General features: G+C 34.2%; 1 protein-coding gene across 4 annotated transcripts in view; it reads right to left on the bottom strand.

Annotated features, from left to right (window-relative positions):
* LOC106461273 (cGMP-inhibited 3',5'-cyclic phosphodiesterase A-like) overlaps positions 1 to 24,663 on the bottom strand; it is a 159,314-nt gene that overhangs the window by 9,800 nt on the left and 124,851 nt on the right. For 3 of the 4 annotated variants that reach the window (XM_022388450.1, XM_022388466.1, XM_022388461.1), the window contains exons 7-13: positions 17,025 to 17,147; positions 16,327 to 16,511; positions 11,889 to 12,092; positions 8,974 to 9,135; positions 3,749 to 3,929; positions 1,792 to 1,881; positions 1,285 to 1,547 (exon numbers count right to left, since the gene is read on the bottom strand). In XM_022388450.1, coding sequence (XP_022244158.1) covers positions 1,285 to 1,547; positions 1,792 to 1,881; positions 3,749 to 3,929; positions 8,974 to 9,135; positions 11,889 to 12,092; positions 16,327 to 16,511; positions 17,025 to 17,147 — 1,208 coding nt within the window. Of the gene's footprint in view, positions 1 to 1,284; positions 1,568 to 1,791; positions 1,882 to 3,748; positions 3,930 to 8,973; positions 9,136 to 11,888; positions 12,093 to 16,326; positions 16,512 to 17,024; positions 17,148 to 24,663 lie in introns of those variants that run through there. The other variant, XM_022388455.1, reaches the window with a different exon arrangement.

The following is a 24,663-nucleotide window of genomic DNA, read 5'->3' as shown; positions in this document are numbered from 1 at the left end:
CTCCCAGGCTCAAACCCAGTGCTTCTTGCACACCAAGTGTGTGCTCTACGATCCAAGTGTTTGTTTGTTTGCTTTTGAATTTCGCTCAAAGCTACACGAGGGCTATCTGCGCTAGCCATCCCTAATTTAGCAGTGTAAGACTAGAGGGAAGGCAGCTAGTTATCACCTCCCACCGCCAACTCTTGGGCTAGTCTTTTACCAACGAATAGTGGGATTGACCGTACCATTATAACGCCCCCACGGCTGAAAGGGCGAGCATGTTTGATGTGACGGGGATTCTAACCCGCGACCCTCAGATTTCGAGACGAGCGCCCTAACCACCTGGCTATACACGATCCAAGTGAATGAAGGTGTTAATTAGATAAACGAGAAAACAATTTCGGTTTTATGTACTTAGGTACTTAAAATAATGTTTAATAGACAGTAGAAGACACGAGGGAGCCCCCTTGCGAACATAGTACGAACTATATTTGGATATTAAAAACCTTTATCAAAATAACATGAAATAATGTTACTTTAATCATAGTATTTAATAATAAGGTGTTTTCTGTTACAGTAAAACTTTCAATCAACTTTATAATGAAAACAACAAATTAAAAAAAATACAGAAAATAATCATTATGGAGCAGATTTAATTGTTTACTATTTGATCTACATTCAAATTTAAATTTTAAATATACAATGCTGCCATATGAAGTGAAGGTGAGCAACAATTATGGAGTTAGCGGTTCTAATGCTCTCATCTGAATTAACGAGTATCTGCCACATCACTGAAAGTTAATTTTGTATATTATATATGGTCAAATGACGTAAGTTCGTTTCCTGTAGTTCTTTGTAACAGTTTTTATCCATTTACTTTATACAACATTCACATTTAGTAAAATTCGCTATATATGCACTTATTGGCCATGAAGGCTATTAGTTTGTTTTCGAAATATAAACAAAAAAGTATAATACAATTTCTTCGGCTCCGAACCATTGCATATTAGAGAAGAAAAGTCTTAACATATTGCACTTGATATTTTATTAATACTTTCAAGAACTAGACTAAGTAAAAAAAAAAAACATTTTGTATTAATGTCCACTCTTAAGTAAAAGTTCAAACACGGGATGCTTAAGAATTCTGGGATTTATCTTCGTATAATTAGTTTGTGTGTGTGTGTGTGTGTGTGTGTGTGTGCTAGAAAATGCAACAACAGATTACCGTGTTGCACTCAGAGATTGTTAGTATTTATATTTTACAACGTCATATTTAATTTCTGGATTAATTTCCTGCTTCCTGACCTAAGATTTAGCTTTGGGTGAGATCCGGGTAACTTCTTCGTGAATAGTATCCATTTCTTCCGTCAGAGAGCATTCATCGTGCATACTAGAGGCGTCTTTTGCCGCTTCTTTGGCTGTAGCTGACTCTGTAGTTTTCAGGGCATCACTTTCTTCTTTTAATATATTCACCCAGTATTCGTAATTTTCTTCTAAATGAACTGTTTGGAGACAACGCACTTTCCTAGGCTTCAGTCGAAGCTCGCGGTTCCGCTTTCTGGAAGTACCTAGACAGTTAAAAAAATACCTATAAAATGTTTACACAGTCTGCTACGTTCCATAATAATATCATTTATTTTATCTTCATTTTTAATATATGCAACAAAAGAGCAAAGAAATTATATTATCTGGTATTACTATAATTTATTGCGTGTATACTTTTTTTAAAAGTTATTTCCATTCGACGGCTGTATTAGATTTAGCATTCAGCGCTAGCATTTAAGTATAAAATGTCTTAGGTCAGATATTTACCATTAGTAACGCCACCATCACTGTCGATTACTTCTTCTTCCGTATCTTTAAAATCAGAGCTTTCTACCTGGTCCGTGTCCTCAGAAACAGCTGTTGAAACGAAAACAGAAATACGTTGAACCTTACGTCTGATATGTTAACAATTAGGCATTAATAAATGAACATAAGCAATGGCATTAAAATCATAGGAACTAATGGCCCAGATTTAAAAGTTTATAGTTGAATCATTCACAAACAAAACATTTTAAAGGTTATGCGTGATTTTAAATAATTATTAACACGTTCAAATTACGTATAATTTATTTTTATTATTTGTAAGAGAAATTCCGAATTCAACCATCTTTTAACGTTCAACATAATAGCCAAACAATATCGTATTGGGCATTTCCTTTCCTTTTTGTAAGTTTTTAGGACAATTTATTTTTCAGAAACAAATTCGACAAATACTAGACGGACTTGAGATTTTAAGTTATTTAATTTCAAGCATAATTGTTTTTTTTTGTTTTTTGTGTCTACGAAGGGTCTATTCCTTAATGAATTGGCATCCAGCAGCTTAAAGTGGATTTTTGGATACCATATTTTCTGATTATGTGATGCCAAATGAAAATCATATGCGTAATAAATGACATTTTCCCAGGAAACAGTATTTGGATAAACTGTGATATACCTTCTGATATAAATAATGTCTTCCGAGTTAAAAAAATAAAAAACTGAAGCTTAACGTTGAGCGAAATGACGAAAAAATAACACAAGAATAAATTAGAATTAAAGAGTTTATTTTCTAAATAAGGCAGAATGGACATAATGTATAAAAATAACTTCCAATTCCATTCAGTAATACTGACCAGAAAAAATATCTTAATTTTCAATATACTCTTCAGAAACATACCTAATAAATGTATTGACGATCAGAAATGACGATATACTATATTTTTAAGGTAATTTTAACCCTCGAATTCGTGACTTAACCAGGCTTAAATCACCAAAATATGGTAATAAATTTTCTCGTCGTCAGAGACTCTTCAGTACTAATGTTTCACTTTTAACTATTGTAACGTTTAAAACGCCAACTACTGAACAATCAGTTTCGAAGTTGTATTAAAATCACTTTTTTTGTTTATGGTTTTAGTTTTTAGGCCTAATAGGCCTAAAAACTAAAACCATAAACAAAAAAAGTGATTTTAATACAACTTCGAAACTGATTGTTCAGTAGTTGGCTTATTTTGACGAGATTCGATTACAAATTTCGCCATAAAATTAAAGCAAACAATAACCAGATGTATTTGAATAAGTGCAGTAACAAACAAAGTACACAATGTGACATTCTCAAAATGTTTTAGTAAAGGGAACAGTAGATGAACTTCGTTAACATCTGAACCATCATACAAGAAAGTCTAAGCAACAGTAGCAAATGCCACTTTTATTTCACTGCTAGATTTATTCACACTCGTTTCTGAAAACGCTCTTTGCTCTCTCTTTCTTGGTTTCATTTTCCCATCGGGATCATGTACACATCGATTTAGGCTATGACAATTGAATTTTTTTTTCAATTTACAGTTGTAAGTAACAGAAGGTCTAGAAAAGTCTTCTGGTATTTCCTTGCTATTATACATCCGTTTTATTAGTTTTAAAATCGGATATATCACACATACAAAAGCTATAAACGTTTGGGCAGAAAATGGAACCTACTGGCCAAAGGAAGATAATAGAATTTCGAAAACTTTCCAGTGGGGGAACATGTTTTTTACTGACATTTCATGTTCACACAATGGAAGCTATCGTTCTAGCACATTTTTAGTATATTCGAAAATAGTCCGGATGTTACACAGTCCAGATTTATTACCAATCTCAGCTTGTTTAAGCTGTTCAAAATGAAAAAATATAATTCTTTATTCACTCTGAAAGAAATTAACGTTTTACCAAAATGTTTTTGTTTCTTCAATAAGATTCTAAGTACCTTCTTCTTCGCTATCGGAGCTATCCACCCACTGACCAGGAAGTAGTCCCGCTTCACCATAAGCGTTACACAGAGGAGCCACTAAATGGTTAATAAACGACTCTTGCAGTTTCGCAAGTTGTTGGTTCCGCCTATCCATAAAAGGTGAGATAGTAAGGCCTAAAGAGGCCTCCTCGTCTCCCTGCAACAGGAAAGAAATTCATGAACGTTTTAAATCCAAAATAAGTAAGTTGTTATGAAAATATACTTAATGCAAAAAGTGAGGTTAATACAACAAGTTAACATACTACTATAAACACTGTGAAATTATTAGAAAATAATGATTTAATATTTTGCAAGATTACATGGTTGTACTGCAGTTACTATCATAAGATAATGTGGCAGATATCGGTTTATTTAACATCACGGTTGTACTGCAGTTACTATCATAAGACAATGTGGCAGATATCGGTTTATATAACATTACGGTTGTACTGCAGTTACTATCATAAGACAATGTGGCAAATATCGGTTTATCTAACATTATGGTTGTACTGCAGTTACTATCATAATACAATGTGGCAAATATCGGTTTATCTAACATTACGGTTGTACTGCAGTTACTATCATAATACAATGTGGCAAATATCGGTTTATCTAACATAATGGTTGTACTGCAGTTACTATCATAAGACAATGTGGCAAATATCGGTTCATCTAACGTTACAGTTGTACTCTAGTATAATGCTTATTGTTCTCCTAAGATTGGAACTGGAAATCAAGCCTAAACGGCACCTTATGCGTACGTGGGCTAAATATGCCATATCAGGGATTCCGATGATTCAGGCATAGCTGTTCCTAATTTGTAACTGCTGACAACAGCAGTACTTGTCAACACATGGGATTTGTCCAGTTCTTTGAATCGACGAATGTGATTAACATTTTTATAACGTGTTGCAGGGTGCGTTTAGTGACTTCACGTCTCGAATCTTGAACCCTTCGATTTGCAGCCAGACACGTTAACCACTAGGCCACGCCCAGCATGTTTATCTTAGAACAGTGTGATCAGGAGTGATTGCTGTTGCGTATTCTGGGCTATGAAAGTTAATTCACAATTATTATTACGTCAAAACAAGCCAGTAAGAACATTCAATTATCAGTCTATAAAACTCATTTCATGTAACAAATTTTAAACCCGTTTTCCTCAACGTTGAAGATAACCAAAATAAAACATTGCATGTTATGACCGCGCTTCCTACTCTTTATTATTGAAAAGCCTTAGCGTAATAGTGTTTTTTTTGTTGTTGTTGTTTTTGCAAATAGAATCAAAAGGAAATTACTGCAAGATTCATGCACCCTTTTCAAAATTAACCAAAAATTTCATACGAACTTCACGGAATTACAAGCGAATGATTACAGACGGGAAAGCAGCTCGTGAAAGGTAAAAGGCAGGAAGTTTCCCATCAACATCCAGGTTTTAACAACTTCCGTGAAAAACAGACTAGCGATTAGAATGACACTGATTGATTTCTACGCCAGTTTTAGTTATCACGTGAATTTGTTACAGCAACGGAGTAGACTCAATGGCGGGATAACCATATAGCTAATGTAGTTGTAAAAGTCTCACATTTTGTATTTAGATGGATTTGTAAAGCAAACATTTATGTTTAATGCTATCTAATGGTTGTTGGTTTATTCAGCGTAAAGCTATAAAATGGACTATTTGCACGCTGTCCACCACGGGGAATCAAACCCGGAATTTTAGCGTTGTAACTCTAAGACTTATCGCCGATCCACCAAGCTACCTATTGGGGAAAAATACTCTGATATATGAAAGTTTCAGTTGTAGAACTAACAATAGAAAAGCTAGCCGGAAAACAAAAATAAACTAACAATAGGATAGCTAGCCGGAAAACAAAATAAACTAACAATAGGATAGCTAGCCGGAAAACAAAATAAACTAACAATAGGATAGCTAGCCGGAAAACAAAAATAAACTAACAATAGGATAGCTAGCCGGAAAACAAAAATAAACTAACGATAGAATAGCTAGCCGGAAAACAAAAATAAACTAACAATAGGATAGCTAGCCGGAAAACAAAAATAAACTAACAATAGAATAGCTAGCCGGAACATTCGTTGTTGTTTTTTAAATCTTCATCACATGCAATCAATCACGTGTTTCGAAATTATTATTCGTTCTACCTAGTTGGAATTGAATTTCATAAAGTTTATAAAGCTCGTGAATAATGATCATAAAACAATTTACACATTTTGAAGAAATAGTTTAGCGATTAGTTGTGAACTTTTGTGGTGAATATGTTTATTTAAAAAAAGTTTCGCACAAAGTTACACAAACGTTATCTGCGCACAACCGTTTCTAATTTTTCAACCGACAAACTAGTCAATAGAACCTTCCACCAACTCTTGAGCTATAGAACGAATAGTGAGATTTGACTGTCACTTTTAGCGTATCCACGGCCATAAAGTTCGGAGCGGGTTTTTGAGACAACGAGATGCAAAACATGAACTCGTGGATTCACATTCCGAACCAGCTAACTATCAGGTCATACCCGACCGACAGAATGGGGACATGGAGATAAGAAAAAGATGGTACGTTAGATGAAATCGTTTTGCTAATCTTTCGAAGTTTTGCTTCGCATTGTGATATGCGAGCATTATTATGCGTTTTCTACTCTCTTAACTGCTTGATAATTCTTCAGATTTTCAGTATAATTTAGGGATTATTCTTAAAATAAAACAGTCACGAGAATCGCTCAGTTTCTCTCATCTTGGTTATTACTCTGGAAGATATGAACTATGCTATTAATAGAAAAAGGAGTCTGTTCTAACGTCGAATCATGTGATGGCCTGGGGGGATATCTATCCCTAGTTGACATGAAAATTGCCCTTAGTTACGTGGATAACGTAATTGCCTGGGGATAGAGAACTTTGTACATAACGTATTGTTTTCCTTTGTTTAGAAAGCATTTTAGACACACAGATTTACTCAGATCTACTGAGATTTGGCCAAACTAGATATGCTTTTTGTCAAACATATAAATATGTGTGTAGCAAAGTTTTAACTTCAGCCTAATATAGATAGCCAAACGCTAGTGAAAGAGCACAAATAAAGCTCTCCCCTTCTCCCCCCTCTAGTAACACACATACAAGCACTTGTTTAAGTGTTGAACTAAACTTTATTTTTGCCATAATAAAGATTTTGATTGTTTACATCCTATATCTACTCTCTTTATTTTGTGCAAATCCAGGTACTTCTCTGTATACTACTCTAAGAAAAATCAGGACAAATTGAAGACCAATTGCGTAGTTTTGTGCTTAACAACAAACAAACAAAGTTGTACCAATTATTTCACTAATTAATGTGCTTTATCGGGACACTGCCACATATCTAAACGGCTGCTACAATAATTTTTTTTATGAACCTCAACAGAGATTGAGGCAATAATTCTAAACCTATTTGAAAATATTCTGGGAAGTGAAGTGACATTAATGAAATTCATCAACGAGCATTGTGTTAATTTTAACTTCGTTCAACCTTCTTCGTTTAGGGGTGTTCCTTGTCGGATTATATTAGTTTTCTAAATAGTCAATAATACCCGTTAAGGACCAGACTGGTTGCGAGAGGCTTTACAGACATTAATTAGAACTGTCAAGAAAAATAATTACTCATGATGATCCCTGTTTATTTATCTATTTAAGTAAATACTGAAAACCTTTTAAGGTTATGTGTCAAATAAATCGCACTAACAATAATTGTATTAAGTGTCTAGAACCATTGGATAATAGTTAAGCACTGGAAAGAACACATATACAGCTTAATGGATAAGTTAATAGCTAAATTAACTGGGAGAGATCGCAATAAAAATTTATTTCCCCCCCAAAAAAAAGTCTTTCTTTGTAAATTATTCATTTTTCTATTACAAGTTCCACAATTCAACAACACGTCTTTATATATTTTAACAGCACCACAAAAAGTGTATCACTTCCATTAAGATATCTTATCACATAAGAAAGACTAACTGTTCAGTTTACACCATTAAAATGAAAAGTTATTGCTAATTTAGGATTACTGCAGAAAAAAAGGCTTATTATTCAGTCCAAACCGCCACAATGAAAAGTTTATGAAATCCACTAAGATAGAACTAGTACATAAGGATTTATTGTTCAGTCCAAACTGATACCATGAAAAAATTATGAATTTCAATATAATAGAACTAGCACATAAGGATTTATTGTTCAGTCCAAACTGATACCATTAAAAAATTATGAATTTCAATATAATAGAACTAGCACATAAGGATTTATTGTTCAGTCCAAACTGATACCATAAATTATGAATTTCAATATAATAGAACTAGCACATAAGAAGGATTTATTGTTCAGTCCAAACTGATACCATGAAAAAAATTTTGAATTCCAATATAATAGAACTAGCACATAAGAAGGATTTATTGTTCAGCCGTAACCGATATCTAATTCCCGTCAAGATAATAATAATATAACAAAAGATTTGCACTTCAAACTAGACTGGTTTACAAAACGTTTATATGGAAGACTCACGAACGAGCTAAGACAAGTTTACAATACTTACCATAACAGAATTACTATTCACATGGAAAAATGTGTGCGCTTCAAGATCGGATCACAATACTGCCATTTTGTTATTTGGAACACCAAACCTCGATGAGCCAAGTACGTGCAACATTAACCGGTGTTCTGCAGCCAGCTCAACAGCGAGTTTTATTGGATATTATAGATAGACAGATGTAGGATTTCCATCTCTAGATTCCAGTATTATTTTATTTCTTAACTACAATAAATTGAGCATACTATTTCATGTACCAATACATGATTGGTAGGCCAAACATATTATCCAATAAACAATCACTGTGCTTACATACGCATATGGGTTTGTTAAAGTTAAAATACACAATAATTTAGTGTCCAATTGAGCATACTATTTCATGTACCAATACATGATTGGTAGGCCAAACATATTATCCAATAAACAATCACTGTGCTTACATACGCATATGGGTTTGTTAAAGTTAAAATACACAATAATTTAGTGTCCAATACAATTTTTCTCCCTTTAGAAATTAAGGGCGGTAACTTTGCACGAATTTCTTAAAGGAAACGAAAAACATAAAACTACTGTATGATAATTTAATAATATTTGTTGTATAAAGAGTATTTTCTAGCCATACTTTTTAAAAACCAACCTGTTCATAGAACTCTTCTGCTATTCGATAAGTCCACTGTACATGAATATCATGTCGCTTACACGGACCGTTAATGTCTGCTAGTTTTATACACATCTCCATCGTTAGTAGTCGATCTGTTTCAGACAGCCAATCAAGTCCCGGAGCGTGATCGTCGTTCACCTTCAAAAGGAAAGAAAAAAGTATGAGATCGGCAGGAGCTACAAACAACCAATCCGGTTCTTAAAGCTAATTATATTTAAGACATTAATCTTAGTCACAAAAGGTTCACTATTTTAGTACAATACTTCCGTGAAACACGCACCTATCAAACTTTGTACCACAAATCTAGCTTTGTAAGACACGTAAAACCGGCATGAGTTTTAACGTGCAAGGAGTATACTTGACAAAATTCTGAGAATCTATCTGTAAAAAGGAACAACAACGAAAAAAACAAAACTAACTAACATTAAGAGTATAAAACAAAAGCTATGTTTTATTAGCATACTCAAAGATAATGTTGGAATAAATATTCTATTTTTTCACTCTGCCAAAAAACAACAAAAAAACAAACAAACCTCGTTTTTTGTTTTCTACTCTTAATATAGTAGGACAATGTACCCGAAAAGAAATAAAAAATATAAAACTAACTTTATTGTTATTAGAAGACTTGTTTGTTATACTTTAGGCTAACAGATATAACCTAAGTATTTATAGAGATAAAAAATATCATTTTATTCAAGTTCAAGATACGATTTATGTTAATTGGAATTAAATATCATACATATTATTAAGCTAGAATAAATATTTTTCTGAGCTTCTTGTTGTTACATGGCTTTGCAATATGAATACTACATTGATATCTATTTTTTTTGTAGGCCTAGCTAAATCGGTGAGGCAAATATGTAGAGCATACTGGAGAGATAATGCACATTTTGATAATAAATTTCGAAACAAAAAAAAAAAAACGACCTTTACATTCCAGATAATTATAAGAGAACGTTTCGCCTTTGTGGCTTCTTCAAACGTACTAGCCCTTAAGAAGCTATAGAGGCGAAACGTCGGTTAAAATAAAAGTTCTCTTACAATTATCTGGTGTGTAAATGCCGTTTCTTTTTAACTTTAACACCAGCTGTCACTAAGAAAGGATTTACTAAAAAATGTCTTTGATTACGTTTTGTACCATTAAACCTTTCTCTACAATGCTATAACTCAAAGAATTTTATAGAATAGTTTCAAGACAAAGAAAATTCATTACGCAAGAAAATCGTACAGAGTGGCAGCTTTTATACTGAAAACGTAGAGTCAAATAAAAAAACGTAGAGTCAAATACAAATGTCGGCACCACGTATTTCTGTAAAGTATCTCATTGTTCAAAGTAACTCAAAAACTAGATACTTCTATGTAAATACAAACCCAATACTATATAAAACAAAAATTATGGTTAGATAACGTCAGCATGTTTTAATTAAATAAATATCATGGGCAGGATTCTTTACAATAGGTATCTGTGATTTGTTGGCGATAAACTTCAACAATAAATGGACAGCACACCGTCCACGTGTAAAACAATATACTCAAAAGAAGTCAAACGTATATACAAATGTTCATTACACAGTTAATTACCACGGTTGTGTCCAGAGCTTTAAATAATCGTCTCTTTTCGTCAAGAGTCCACATAGGCTGGTTCAGTTACTTTATAACCCAATTGACAAGACAAATTATTCTCTCTGCCCTGTCATTACAATACAATCTGCGATTAGCACACTTTAAAAGTCGCCACTATACACACTTTATGGCTAAACTCACGATCACACAGTCTATATCTCTCTCTTCTTTTTTTCCTTAACTAAATTTCACTACATTGCCTGACTGAGGCCTAGAACGTTATACATTTTACGAGACATTTAAACCAACGAGAAAAATTCAGAAGGTTCGAGTAACATGACGTCAATTTACAACAACTGAACTATGCAACAAATGATTCTTCATAAACAGTTACCTAAGCAAACTTGCCATAACTATCACTTCTAAAAATAACTTACTTTGACGCTCGCACAATGTAAACTAGATAATACCCTGGTATTAAACTTAAAACGAACAGTTATGTATATCTAACATAAGACAACGTCAGTACGCTTTAATTAAGCAAATAACATCATTGTTAGATAACGTCAGTAATTCCATATGATTACGCTTTTAAGCAATAAACACTAAAATATAAACCTGCGTCTATTCATTTTAATTAACCAAATAGGCTGTCGAGTTTAGTATTATTTTCTTTTCACATTGAAGCTGAAAAGTCACAACCATGATTCCTTTGTTTTATTTTTGGGTTATATTTAAACTATGGCTCATAAGAGGGGCAAAAAGTACTATAAGTTATAACTTTTCTTATGACTGAAATGGATCGTTTCTTTCTCGGTTTTAGCGAAAAGCTACAGAATTGGCTATCTTGCATTCTGTCCACCGCGGAGAATCGAACCACGGATTTTAGTGGTGCCAGTTCCCAAATTTACAGCTGACCTAACAAGGAACAACCAAAATGGATCAAAGTTGTAAGTGAGGGGTCGCAACGATCTCTCTTAAAAACAGTTGATTATAAAACTGTGCATTTAATATGGCAACCGTGTTTGCTAATTAATTACAAGTTCGTTAAATTATTGTAAAGCATCACTATGTATATACAAGACCAGAGAGCTTTCAGCTAATGATAAAAACTTAATTTTTCATAAAGGTTCCACATTAGAAACATGGTTACAGTCCACATTGGAATATATAAGAAAGAAATATGGAAAATGATTTGAATTTCAAGTATGGGAGCAGCCATCTCCTGCACTTGAAATTAAGGGTCGGCTCCCCCCTCCCCCAAGGACTACACCCTGATTAAAACTTTAATTAAAAATGGTTATACAAGACAAATATTTTAAATATACCTTAGCATTGAATTCTGCTACAATCTCAAAATGTCTCTTCAAGTCAGTTGCTAAGATATTCTCAATGACAAGAAACCGGAATCTTTTAAACTCAGCCTTATCCAAATGACATAACCAATTATTCTCCGGTCGTGACAGGAACAAGTTCCATGCAGCAGCTGCGTGATGGTTCTCCAATACAGAACGATCATTGTAGAGCACCGCCTGATAGATAAAATAAGTAAATTTCTTTTTAATCATAAGCGATTACTTTTTCAAATAGAAATTGAATTACATACATGAATCTAATTAGAAGTTCACGAACCAAATATAACAGCAATGTTTGATAAGGTAACACTTAAGAGGTGTACAAGGAAAGAGTGCGACTCTATAACTAATAAAAACCCTTGCAAAAGAGGAGTTCTTAATCTATTAATGGTTGCAATGATTTATAAAATAAAAGGCTTGCCTTTTTCCATACGAGGCACAATATTGTTTTATCTAACAAAATCTGAACTTAACCACTATCAATTGGCTAATGATTTTTGATGCCTTTAATTTAACACTTCTTTTAATGATGTGCTTAAACTATTTTTAAACAACTCTTAGAAAAATAAGATTATACTTATTGAAAGACACAAGCAAAGCGTTATTATTCTTCGATACATTTAAATTTTCACAACCAAAGGGTGTTAAAATTTAAATGGTTTAATATTAACGAAAATATATTAATTTAGAAAATAACCACATGATAACAATGACCGTATATCATAACATGTCCATGTAGTACGATCAAAACAAGGTGTTAATACTGGACGAAAACTTAACGGTTTGAAACTTTCCACGTGCTTTAGAGTTTTAGTAATGTAATGGGATCCTATCTGATACATATTCGAACGTTAATTATACCTTCAAGTCCAGATCAAGCTCATTAAACAGTTATCAAATAAAATGAAAAAAACCAAACTGGATTTACTGGATGATATTTTTTTATCGCTATATCATAAAATCAAACACTGCTTTCTGGTTTTCGAAATATTAAAGAAACTTTCCACTAATACAACAGATCAAGTCCCCCGGTGGGACAGCGGTAAGAACGCTAAAATCCGGGGTTCGATCTCAAGAGGTAGACATAACAGATAGTTTAATATGACTTTGCTCTAAAACAAACAAACAAACAACGAATCAACCACGTTCAGAAAGATTTGGTTTACTTCTAAAAATTTTCTACCACCACTATACTGAGTTTAAACCTTTTTTCTGACGCCTAGTTTTGTACCGGATTGCAAAAAATAAACACTTGAGGAATATATTGCAATATATTTCAGGAACATTAGATTTTGTACCTAAAAATCCGTTAGATCTTGATATTATCTATATATGATCGTTTATTTTATAATAACATTTGAAAACTATGGCGGTATCATAACGTGTTTGACTTGCCAATATTTCTGTTGACTCAAAAATTCTTAGAATCAATGAAATTAAAAATTTTCAGTTGTAAATTATTCATAATAAAAGAAGAGGTGATCTAGAATATAAAACCGGAATTCTTAAGAAATTGAAAACAATGGATAGTTAGTTATATTTCAGTTTGGTTTGAATTTTGCGCAAAGCTACACGAGGGCTATCTGCGCTATCTGTCCCTAATTTAGCAGTGAAAGACTAAAGGGAAAGCAGCTAGTCATTACCACCCACCGCAAACTCTTGGACTACTCTTTTTATCAACGAATAGTGGGATTGACAGTCACATTATAACGCCCCCACGGCTGAAAGGGCGACCCGCAGATTACAAGTCGAGCGACCTAACTACCTGGCAATGCCGGGCCTCTGATTCAGAATGAGTGACATACGGGTATACAGCAGTATTGTGAAATTATTATCCGGTATCATTTACGTTTTTCAAAACGCCAATCTTTACTCTAAATATATATATTGATGTGCTCACTATTCAGTATGTATTTGAAAGTTTTTATTTCCATATTTATATATCTAAATTACAGTAAAAGCCCTTACCAACTGGCTAGTCACAAAACTGCCGTGATTTGTTCTAGACTTTTTTAAAAAATAAAACAAAATTTATTTTAACCAAAGTGCCATTGGAAATACGAATGGCCAATTTTTCAAATTATCGCTGAGATTTTGTTTGCGCAGACTCGCGACTTGCACAGGGTTAGCTAACAAAACTGTTTAGGCTGTGTTTCAGAGACAGGAGAGAGGCCCAAGTCCCCGACACAAGTTTCTAGAATTCATTAGATCAATGTGTACACATTGGAACACGCTTGGAATATTATGGCAGCGCGACACAGGCCCGACTGGAGTTTTGACACATTCTGAAATATTAAAGGGCGCAGCTTTCATTTTGTACAAATCCCACGTAGCTGTTGCACCCCACCCCCCTCAATATTTTTTCAAACACGAAATTAACACGGTTAGGATTGTTTGTTTGTTGTCAGTTTTTTAGCGCAAAGCTATAGGGGCCATTTGTGCTCTGTCCACCGCGGAGAATTGAACCCCGGATCTTAGCATTGTAAATCTGGAAATTTACTGCTGACCAGCCAGAGAACAATATGGTTAGAAAATAAACAACTTTTCTGTAATCACGGAATATCCGGGGGCTTCTGACCATGACCCCCCTTTTTATGGAAGCTCAGATACAAACCCCCACCAAGGTTTACACGTGTAGATCTTCACTGCACCAGGTTGTATTTATTCTGCCAACGCTCCTAATATCAGTTAACATAATTTCCTGACCACGTATAAGTGATGAACCAATAAAATAATTTTCAGGGCCAATTTGTATTTTATTGTTATATGCCTGTGTTTGTATCTTCACTTAAAATGTATTCTGTCGCCTTTAGTCATTGTTAATCACCGACGATATTCTTGTTATTATAATCTAGTGTTTTTTGTCTAAAAAATTTTTGTGCAACAGGATACATTCAGAGATGCCTAATAGGAGGATCAAACCAAGGTATATGGGAATAATTTTCTAATTAAACTTGATTCACAAATGCATACGTCATATTATTTGCTCATGGCAAAGTCTTTAAGATCGGATATTAATTTATTATTTAAACAATTTTCTTCAGATTAGGCTTAATTTTCGAATGCATAAGGGCTATTAAAATACAGAAAAATACCCATAAACACACACACACACACACACACACACACACACACAGCCAAGTTATCATATTATTGCCTATGTTTATGAAATAATATGAAACCTAAAATTATACACTACAGTAGCATAAAGTACATGTCATGTAAAAAAAACAAACAATGTTTTATCAAACAACTGGATATCACAATTCGTCTACGAGTTTATTTATACAAAGTAAGCATAGAACATGAATAATACCGCGATCCACAAGTATACAATCTCAATTTCAAGACAGAAGTTCATATCGAATCAAAATTTTAAACTATTTTCAGTGTAAGGCAGAAATAACTTTAATTTTACTTATTTTCACCCTTTACTTTTTGTGTGTGAATGTTTTATGATTTTCTCTAAAGGAATTATATGATAAGCTTTAATTGTTTAACTGGAAACAGTTGTAACTAAGATGAACACACACACACACACACACACATATATATATATATATATATATATATTACTGTAAATTTAGGTTAAGTTAATGTCAACATTCTGGGTATCAAACTTAATCTTTTCTACTTTGCTTCACGATTTACGCGCAAAGTTTTACAAGGGTTAACCCCAACTTTCAAAATAAATACACTAGACAGAAAGCAGCTAGTCAACAGTACCCAACGCCAACTCTTGGACTACTATTATCTGAGCGAATAGTGAAATATGACCGTCACTCTTATATTACACACATGGCTCCAAAATGCAGAGCACTTTTTTTTTTTTCGGTAACGTGATTCGAGCCATAAATCCTAAAATTCACACTCCGATGACGCTAACTACTAGAATGGACCACGCCCAGTCCTATTTTGTTATAAATATTACGTAACAATATTTTTTTTATCCTTCGTGTTTTGAAACTTTGTATAATCTTTATGATTAAGTAATGAATAATAAGGTTAAATTACATCTTGATACACTGAGAAATAATTTGGTTTTCAATGAATAACAACATATTATATAAATATGGAATAATGTATATAAAGGATCAATTCCTGAAGATAAACTTCCCTCGTGTGAGTAAAATTGATAGGACGTAAAATATTATTTATTTAAGTTCAACCTTTGGCGCGGCCCTGTGATAGAGCTCAGGATTTGAAAGTTGGCGATGCGGTATAGATTCTGTACGATAAGATGAAATATTTTCTGTGGTTTAAGGTAAGGGTGCGTTATACAAGTGACAGTCAGTTTCTTAAAGTGGCTTGTTGGTGGTAGGGTGTTGCTGATTGGCTGCCAGTAGTTCAAAATTAGTGTCGGCGGCAGATAGTCTTAGCAGATTTGCCATGAATACAAAAATACAAATACCTGTGAGGCAAACGTAGAGACTAAAAATGCGTTTGTCCTGCCTGGATGATCGTAGTCATGCATGGCAGCCGCAGTGTATAGGGCCATCAGTTCTAGGGCAGGGAAATTTGCCCCTATGACCCCGTAGGTATAGTTGGCTTCGAAACACTGCTTGTAGACTGGCGTTCCACTTTCAATAACATTTTCTGAAAAACAAGTAAACTGTCTAAAAGAAGTTTAAAAACTAAAAAACAAAAACACTGACTATGGGAACGTGACAGAAAAGACAGTTTTTTTTCGAATGTAAAAATTCGCATCTATAAGCCTAATTTTTGATACTATTGTAAGCCATTCACACTTCACTGTCAGCAACTGTTTCATCATTGTCCAATGGCGTAAGTATGTCCCCTTAGCCCCAAAATTGGGCAGAGGGGGCCAAAAGAGGGCCCGAATTGTAACTGCAATTATAAGGAAATAAATATATGGACCCAGTTACTTTTTATGCCGAGAGAGGGACTTATCTTTTGTAGTTAAGGCCATTGCCACTGTCCTACAAATACCATTTTATGTAGGCTTATTTACTTGATCGAACATGAATAAGTAATAATAATAAATTCAAAGTTTTTGTCGAAACGTTAATACGACTTTTACCAAGTCATGTATTTATTTGTTGTTTCATTATACGACGAATGTATTCTACTTCAACGAATCACACTTACCCAAGGTTTTGTGTAGGGGTGAATCTGTTGAATCTGAAGGCATTTGTATGAAACCAGGGACCGGCTGGGAGGTGAGGTGATAAACAGCATGCAACACGTCAGCAGCATGCATAGAGTTGTGATCTAAAGTAAAGATATGTAAAACAGCGATCAGTAAAATGTTTTGTTTTTTTTTCATTTAACGGCTGATATCGCTTTCAAATAATGCTCTCTCATAAGATTGTGAAATATTACCATACGTTTTAAAATGTTATGTTTCAAAACTTCTTTTCATTTGCTCACAGTTGTTTAATTCAGTCGTTTTAACAATTTTTATAAGTTGAAGTAGTATAAAAACGCTTGAAAATAATGAGGAATAAACTTGTAAACTTTTTACACTTCATGACATAATCGTATACCATACACCACACACACACGAATTCAGCGTTCCTTATTGTAGTTTATTACATACTTATACAAGTCGTCAGATTCAGAATTCCTTATTCTACTTTGTTATACACTCAAGCAAGTCATCACATTCAAAGTTAAGTGTCTTTATTCTACTTTGAAATCTGAATCTGACGACTTATGCGGGTCTCTAAGAGTGTCCCTTATTCTACTTTGTTATACACTCAAGCAAGTCATCACATTCAAAGTTAAGTGTCTTTATTCTACTTTGAAATCTGAATCTGACGACTTATGCGGGTCTCTAAGAGTGTCCCTTATTCTACTTTGTTATACACTCAAGCAAGTCATCACATTCAAAGTTAAGTGTCTTTATTCTACTTTGAAATCTGAATCTGACGACTTATGCGGGTCTCTAAGAGTGTCCCTTATTCTTCTTTGTTACACACCCATGTAAGTCGTCAGATTCAACCATGTTCTAGGGAAATTAAAGAAGGAAAGAAACAAAAATGCTTAAAGCGTAGGTAATACAATGTTAACTTTTGCGAAAACAGAGTGAAAAACTGGGGTCAGTTTGGTTGCAACAAACATAGAATGATAATAATGGATTACATGAGAACAACATTATATTTAATATTTTCCTAAGTATATTGTATCATGAGATCCACGTGATTTATGAACACCTTCTTGGCAAAAAATCCAAATACTTTGCTATGTATGAATTTTTTTATACGAAAGCTTTAATTTTTCATTCTATTTTCATTATCACTATGTCCTCTTGTACTTTACATGTTAGGTATGGTAGTTGATATTTACAACCTGAGCTGCACCTTACGTAAACCAAGGGTTAGGTGGCCAGGTCAAAATCCCCAAGATTTAGGCGTAGCAATTCCTAATTTAGCTCTGCTGACAAGAGGGAGGAAAATTCAGTCAGTAGCACCCAATATTTAATTTTTTGTTATTTTAATCCAATAGCGGGATTAACTATTATGGTGATAATGATCTCTCTCCCGCCCAGCTGGAAGTGCAAAACGGAGTCGGTGGTATCGCGGCTTGAACCTAACGATCAACATCCAAACCAATAAACCATCCACAGACCAATTTTAAAGTTAACTGTTAACACAGAAGGGAAAGCTTATTAAGGACACTGATCGACTCTTCTATAACAGTTTTTTCTTACCTACTAAACACTATTACAAAAGACAAAAAAAAGCCGTCCATTTTGATTAAGCAATTGACTATATTAAAAAACATCCTTTTAAAACCAGTCAGAAAAATTTAAAATATTAAAAATTCATGTAAACTTAATAATTCAAATTGTCCCAATGACTTAAATGTTATTTTCATACAAATATTTCTTTAATTTTAGGTAAACAATACAAAGGGTGTATTACGTTATATTTAAACGACGTTGAATATGCAAATCATCAAGCTACATGAGAACCACAGCCGATGCAAGTCTACGGACTTACAACACTTAAATCCGGGGTTCGATTCCCCCCGTGGTGGACACAGCAGATAACTCAATGTGGCTTTACTCTAAAACAACCAAACCACAGACAATATAAAGTCGCGGTGTAATGGGAAGTATCAGAAATACATTTTGACAATGTTGGTAGTTTGGTGCCACCGAAAATTGAACGCTTTTGAGAAGGGATGTAAAGTATTCATATACTCAGATCAGAGAGATATTTTCAGATCTGGGATTTAAAATTTCCAAGGCGCTATTATCCCTTTTACTTGATGGCAATGGAAAACAAAGGAATATTGATCAACTTAAAGCAACGTTATCTAACCGGATAAAAATGACAGTACTTAGTGACACTCAACGAAGCGTATGTGTACCTTGGTGATTGTTAACAAGTTTTGAGACACTTTCTAACTGTCAACGGGTAAAAAAAATCAAACATGTCGTGAAACGTTTTTGAAGGGATTCATGATTACCGTTGAATACTGTGCCACTGGCGAGCTCGAGAGCAGGAGAATAACACAAAGGTAAAATCTGCTTATTATCAGTGTAATGTTCTAGACTCTTTGTAACACACAGAAATACGAAAACGTGGGCAACAGGGTATGGTTTTACCAAGATAACGCTTCCGGTCATAAACGTTCCGTTCACATGTCGCATATCTAATACAGCTAGGGGGTGGGGTGGGGGTGGAACGAGTATTCATCCTACACCATAACAGGCATATGATCAAGCTGCTGGGAAACGTGCCTATGGATTTATGAGAGATCAGACTGTTGAAACAGTAGCTGAAAAACAATCGCCTTAGTACAATAAACGGATTATGGATGGCTAACAGGAAGGAATGATGTTCTTCGGACACTACAGCTTTCGATGGAGTTTTTTTTTTAAATGTAAACTATACTACAGAGCTGTTGTGAAGATGCATGGTCGTCAGATATAGCATGACCGGACGTGCCAAAATTAACTGTAATGAAGTGGTGAGGCTCCAAAATAATTTTAATATAATGTATTTTATATTTGAGCTTTATGTTTATTCCCTGAAATTACATATTATCTTGCAGGTAAAAATCTTTAAGTGAACATTATAAAGTTATGTTAGTGTGAGCGTTACAAAAATATAATTCACATTAACCTTTTCCAAAATTTATTCGAACTTAAAATACAGAAAAGAGGATTATTAGAAGAGAAATTTCTGAATAGTACTACAGATGAATGAAAATTATCCTCTCTAACTTGGGAATGCCTTACCCTTTAACACTTATTTTTGATCTACCATTTTTATAGTCAAATATACTTCAGTATTAATTTTCCAACCTACTAGAATGCTTCGTATTTGTATAATTGTTGCAAGCTTCTCACAAGCGCCAATGGAGGCAATCTGCAAGAAGTCAGCAATATACCCTTCTGTCAGTGAACTATCGGTAACAAAATGCTCATCTGACGAGATAAACATTGCAGGACGTTGAATGCCAGACTAACAGAGACACGGCTCTCTTCACGTTGACATATGAAGGCAGAAGAATTCCACATAAGAACTTTTCTCGATGTCGCAATGGACCGAAGAAGTACAATGTCTGCAAGTATTGATCATCTGAGAAAAATCACTAAAGTCTTAACATTCTCAAATAAGTTGCAGTCAAAAAAGTGCAAAGGAGCCTCAGTAATCTGAAGAGAACAACAGTCATGAACAGAATGGAATCCATTTGTTTGCATCAGCAGCAAAGGCTACAATAACCGAGTTAAATAGAATGCAGAATGCGACAATGAAAATAGCAACAGAATCGCCAAACCAACACTGTGTCCAAGGGCATCGCTGGGCACCAGCTTAGTGTTCCGAGATTATCGTATGCGAGCTATAATATATGGTACTGAAATTATTTTGAGTAGCAGCTGCTTCTTGAGATCAAAGCCTCGAATCTTTTCGGTAGCTAGTGATGATCCTGTCTGTGAAAACCTGCGTAATTGGCATGGTCTGAGCAGCATTACTAGAAGACAAAGGATTCTAGCAAACCAAGTGATACTCAGAGGAACCGTAACTATATCTCACTTAGAGAGACTGAAATAGTCAAGTTATGGGCTATTGAGGCCAAGAAAAAATGTAGAGAAGGCATTTTCACTGAAAAACAAACATGTTGACTGGGTCCAGGGAGATAGCATTAAGGTAAACATGATGAAGAATAATGACAGCTGGATCTGGAGGAGAAAGCTAGGACTGATCAACACAACCAAAGTCATAGAATGAATACACGAGCAGAGACCAATACTGATCATATCAATGGATGAGTTAGTTAGAAAAGACGTGTCAGTATGGGGAGGAGCCACTTGAAGATATGAGCATCCTATTTTTGACTGATCACAGGCAAAAACTGGACGATCCAGTTGTTTTAGAACAGAATGTTGACCATTAAAGATCATAATATACTCATAGTCCTGACAGACTCTCTAAACCTAACCACAAAACTGGAGACTAGCTTTTCCCAAATATCATGAATAAAACGATTCCGAGACTTGAAGAATCATGTCATAATGAGCTATATTCTAGGCTACAGTGGCATATCATTTAACTAGAAAGTGGACCACCTTGCTAGTAAGGGGCAGCCTTTGGGCAATCTGCTAAGATCTCCAAGTAATGTTGTCATTGAAATAACGTGTAGATTGAAGGCATGAGACAAGATGGAACAGAGGTCACACTAGTTAACTGGAAGAAAGGAGGTGGGAAATATGGAAGTGAAGCGAGTGTGAAAGTATGTGAAGATAGACGCTACTGGATTCAAATTGAATTGGTCAATATTACTAGCAGAACCTTGAGAAGGTTATTGGTGAGATGAGAACTCACCCAACTCCTCAAGTGTAAAATAATACTAAAAATAAAAGTAATTAAATCATGTTAATTATAGTGGTGTTAAAATAACTTAATCTTCACAACAACGATGTTGCATAAAGTTTCAACACTTAGGCCTAAACGGTCGCAACGCTGCAAGAAGCGACTACTATTCTTAATATTTCTAGTACAGCTTTCTGAATGTTTCACGGAGATCTCTTTATGCTAAATCTATGTGCATTTGAAGTTCTGCCTTCATAAAAATATTTCATCTCGGAAATTATGTTCACTGTACTGGAAAAAAACAAACAAATAAATCAAAAACAAGTGATAGTCAAGATGTGAAAAGGTAACATTAGTGACTATGTTACGGGTGTACACTGTTGTGACAAGAACATAATACTCCACCACACAAAATTATAATCCTATACGCTTATACTAAATATACCGGAATCGAAAGTAATCATTGTTTTGTTTAACCACAGTATTCTGTAAATACCGAACCTTCCAAATGCATGATAAACCAGGTTTTCAAACCGATGACTTATTGTACACAGTATATATGCATTCCAGGATAGAATACTGGTAAGCATTTAAGTCCCACCCTTAGCAGGAGATTGCTTAAAGTTATTTCATAAGGCGGAGCATAAATGAAACGTCATAACACTAGAAATGGATGCTACGTCGCATTCGCTACGTTGGGTTCGACACTACTTCCTGTTCAACAGATTACAGATAGATAAGCACATCGTTACTTAGATGTCATTTGAAAACAGGATAGTTTATTCACATCAAGATGCAACTTCTTGGGCATCGATAAACATAAGAATAACGTTTTATTAAATTCCCGCCCTTTCAACTAATGAATATCAATTAACTTCCTATTAACGGTAGAAACTGAGTTACTTACCTAGAACAATTTATTCGCACAGCAATGCACTATCAGAATTTGTTTAATTTCGCGCAAAGCTACATGGGAACTATTTGCGCTAACCGTACATAATTTAAGTGATAGATCAGAGGGAAGATAGCTAGACAACAACACCTATCACTAATTTTTGCGCTACTCTTTCCCAACGAATAGTGGAATTAATCGTCACATTATAACATCCTCACGACTAAAAGGGGTGAGAATGTTCGATGACGGGGTTCGATTCCGCAACTCTCAGATTGCGAGTCAAGCGCCCAGACCACCAGGCCATGCCAATCCCACGCTCAGAAAAAAGAAAAAGCATCCTACAGAAATAAAATTAGTTGAGAAAACTCGTGTATGTGTATACCTTTGTATACATAAAATATGGTATAGAGGATTTAATAATTATATTATTAATCTGTTTATAATCAAAACAGTTGTGAATATAAATATTTTCCTTTGATTAATACATATATATTCATCTTTAAACAAGGACGAAAACTTGCACTTAAATGAAAATCTAAGGATTTTAGATCCAATAAAATATGAAAGAAAATTAATCGATAGGTTTACATGTGGGGAGCAGTTCTGGTATATTGCTTATCAATATATCTGACACTTAAGGCCCTTTCAGTGAGAAAGAGTAACTTAAATTGCCTGATCTCGCAGCTAGTTCTAATACTTACCGTTTTTCAATTTAGATAATAATGATATAAAAAAACTACTCACACAGCAGGATTCAGCTTCGAACAATATCACGTTTCATCGACTTAATTACAATAACGTCGGTAATAAAAAAAAACAGATCAATAAATTAACGAAGCTATAATTGTCGGCTACGGATATATCTGGTTCTACAACATTCCAAAAGTTAATGTTATAAATTTGCTTCTCATACATTTTCTATTTCCATAAATATCTCCGCGTGTGTAACTCAGTCTTTAAGTGACTAGGCTTTTAAATATTGCTATTCTGTAGCTTTATTATAAGCGTTTCATAGAAAAATAAACATAATGCTAGTATTCACCTCCAAACAACTCGGGTGTTATATATCAACTCCCATCAATATTAAAAATTGTCTGTAATTTTCGCATTCACGAAGTTTCAAGCCAACTGGGAAGAACTCTTAGTAACTTTCCAACTGACTAGATGCGCATTTAATACCTTTACAGCTTAAAAATTTTATGCTAAATTTTTAGGACAACAAAAGTAAGTTAGCAATTTAAATTTCAGATGTGATTGTTAATTATAAAAATGCAAGGTCTTCAATGACTACTTTTAATTTTTTATATAAAAGTTATGTTTTTAAATTAACAAACAGAGATTTTTGCTTAAACAGTTTAAAGTTGTTTATATCATTCGTTCCAGCTTAAATATAAATTAAGTATACATGCACTGTTTCAAAATTCTAGCTAATAAACAAACCACAGTCCATATTTCTCTAGACCTGGGAGTCCAGCTTATGACGTCGTGGGGTTATCCGTTGGTTTCAAAATAGAATTCGTTATAGTCCTGTATATTCAGGGCTCATTATTACGAAAGGTGCAGTGTATTCCGTGCAAAAGCTACCTGATATAATACCGTTAGCTGATACTGATCAGTTCGAGAAAGGCGACATGATAGAATGTCGTTAACTGATACTGATCAGTTGTAGAAAAGCTACATGATAGAATGCTGATACTGATCAGTTGTAGAAAAGCTACATGATTAGAATGTCGTTAGTTGATACCGATCAGTTACAGAAGAGCTACATGATAGAATGCTGATACTGATCAGTTGTAGAAAAGCTACATGATTAGAATGCCGTTAGCTGATACTGATCACTTCCAGGATACTAATCAGTGGTAGAAAAGGTGCCTAACAGAATGCCGTTAGTAAATCTGACAGAAATTTATCACATGGAGCTGCCACATGTTTGGTTTATATATTTCGCTTTACAGTAGCGAACATGTTTTGTGTAACATACTAAAAAAGAAAAAAAAAGGATTATCAACACATTTTTCTTCTCTCTCTCTCCCTATATATATATATATATATATATATATATATA

Source organism: Limulus polyphemus, unplaced genomic scaffold (assembly GCF_000517525.1).
Source record: "Limulus polyphemus unplaced genomic scaffold, Limulus_polyphemus-2.1.2 Scaffold38, whole genome shotgun sequence".
In the NCBI taxonomy this organism is placed as follows: domain Eukaryota; kingdom Metazoa; phylum Arthropoda; class Merostomata; order Xiphosura; family Limulidae; genus Limulus; species Limulus polyphemus.
Note: the sequence above shows the minus strand (reverse complement) of the source record. Positions and strands in the feature narration are given on the sequence as shown.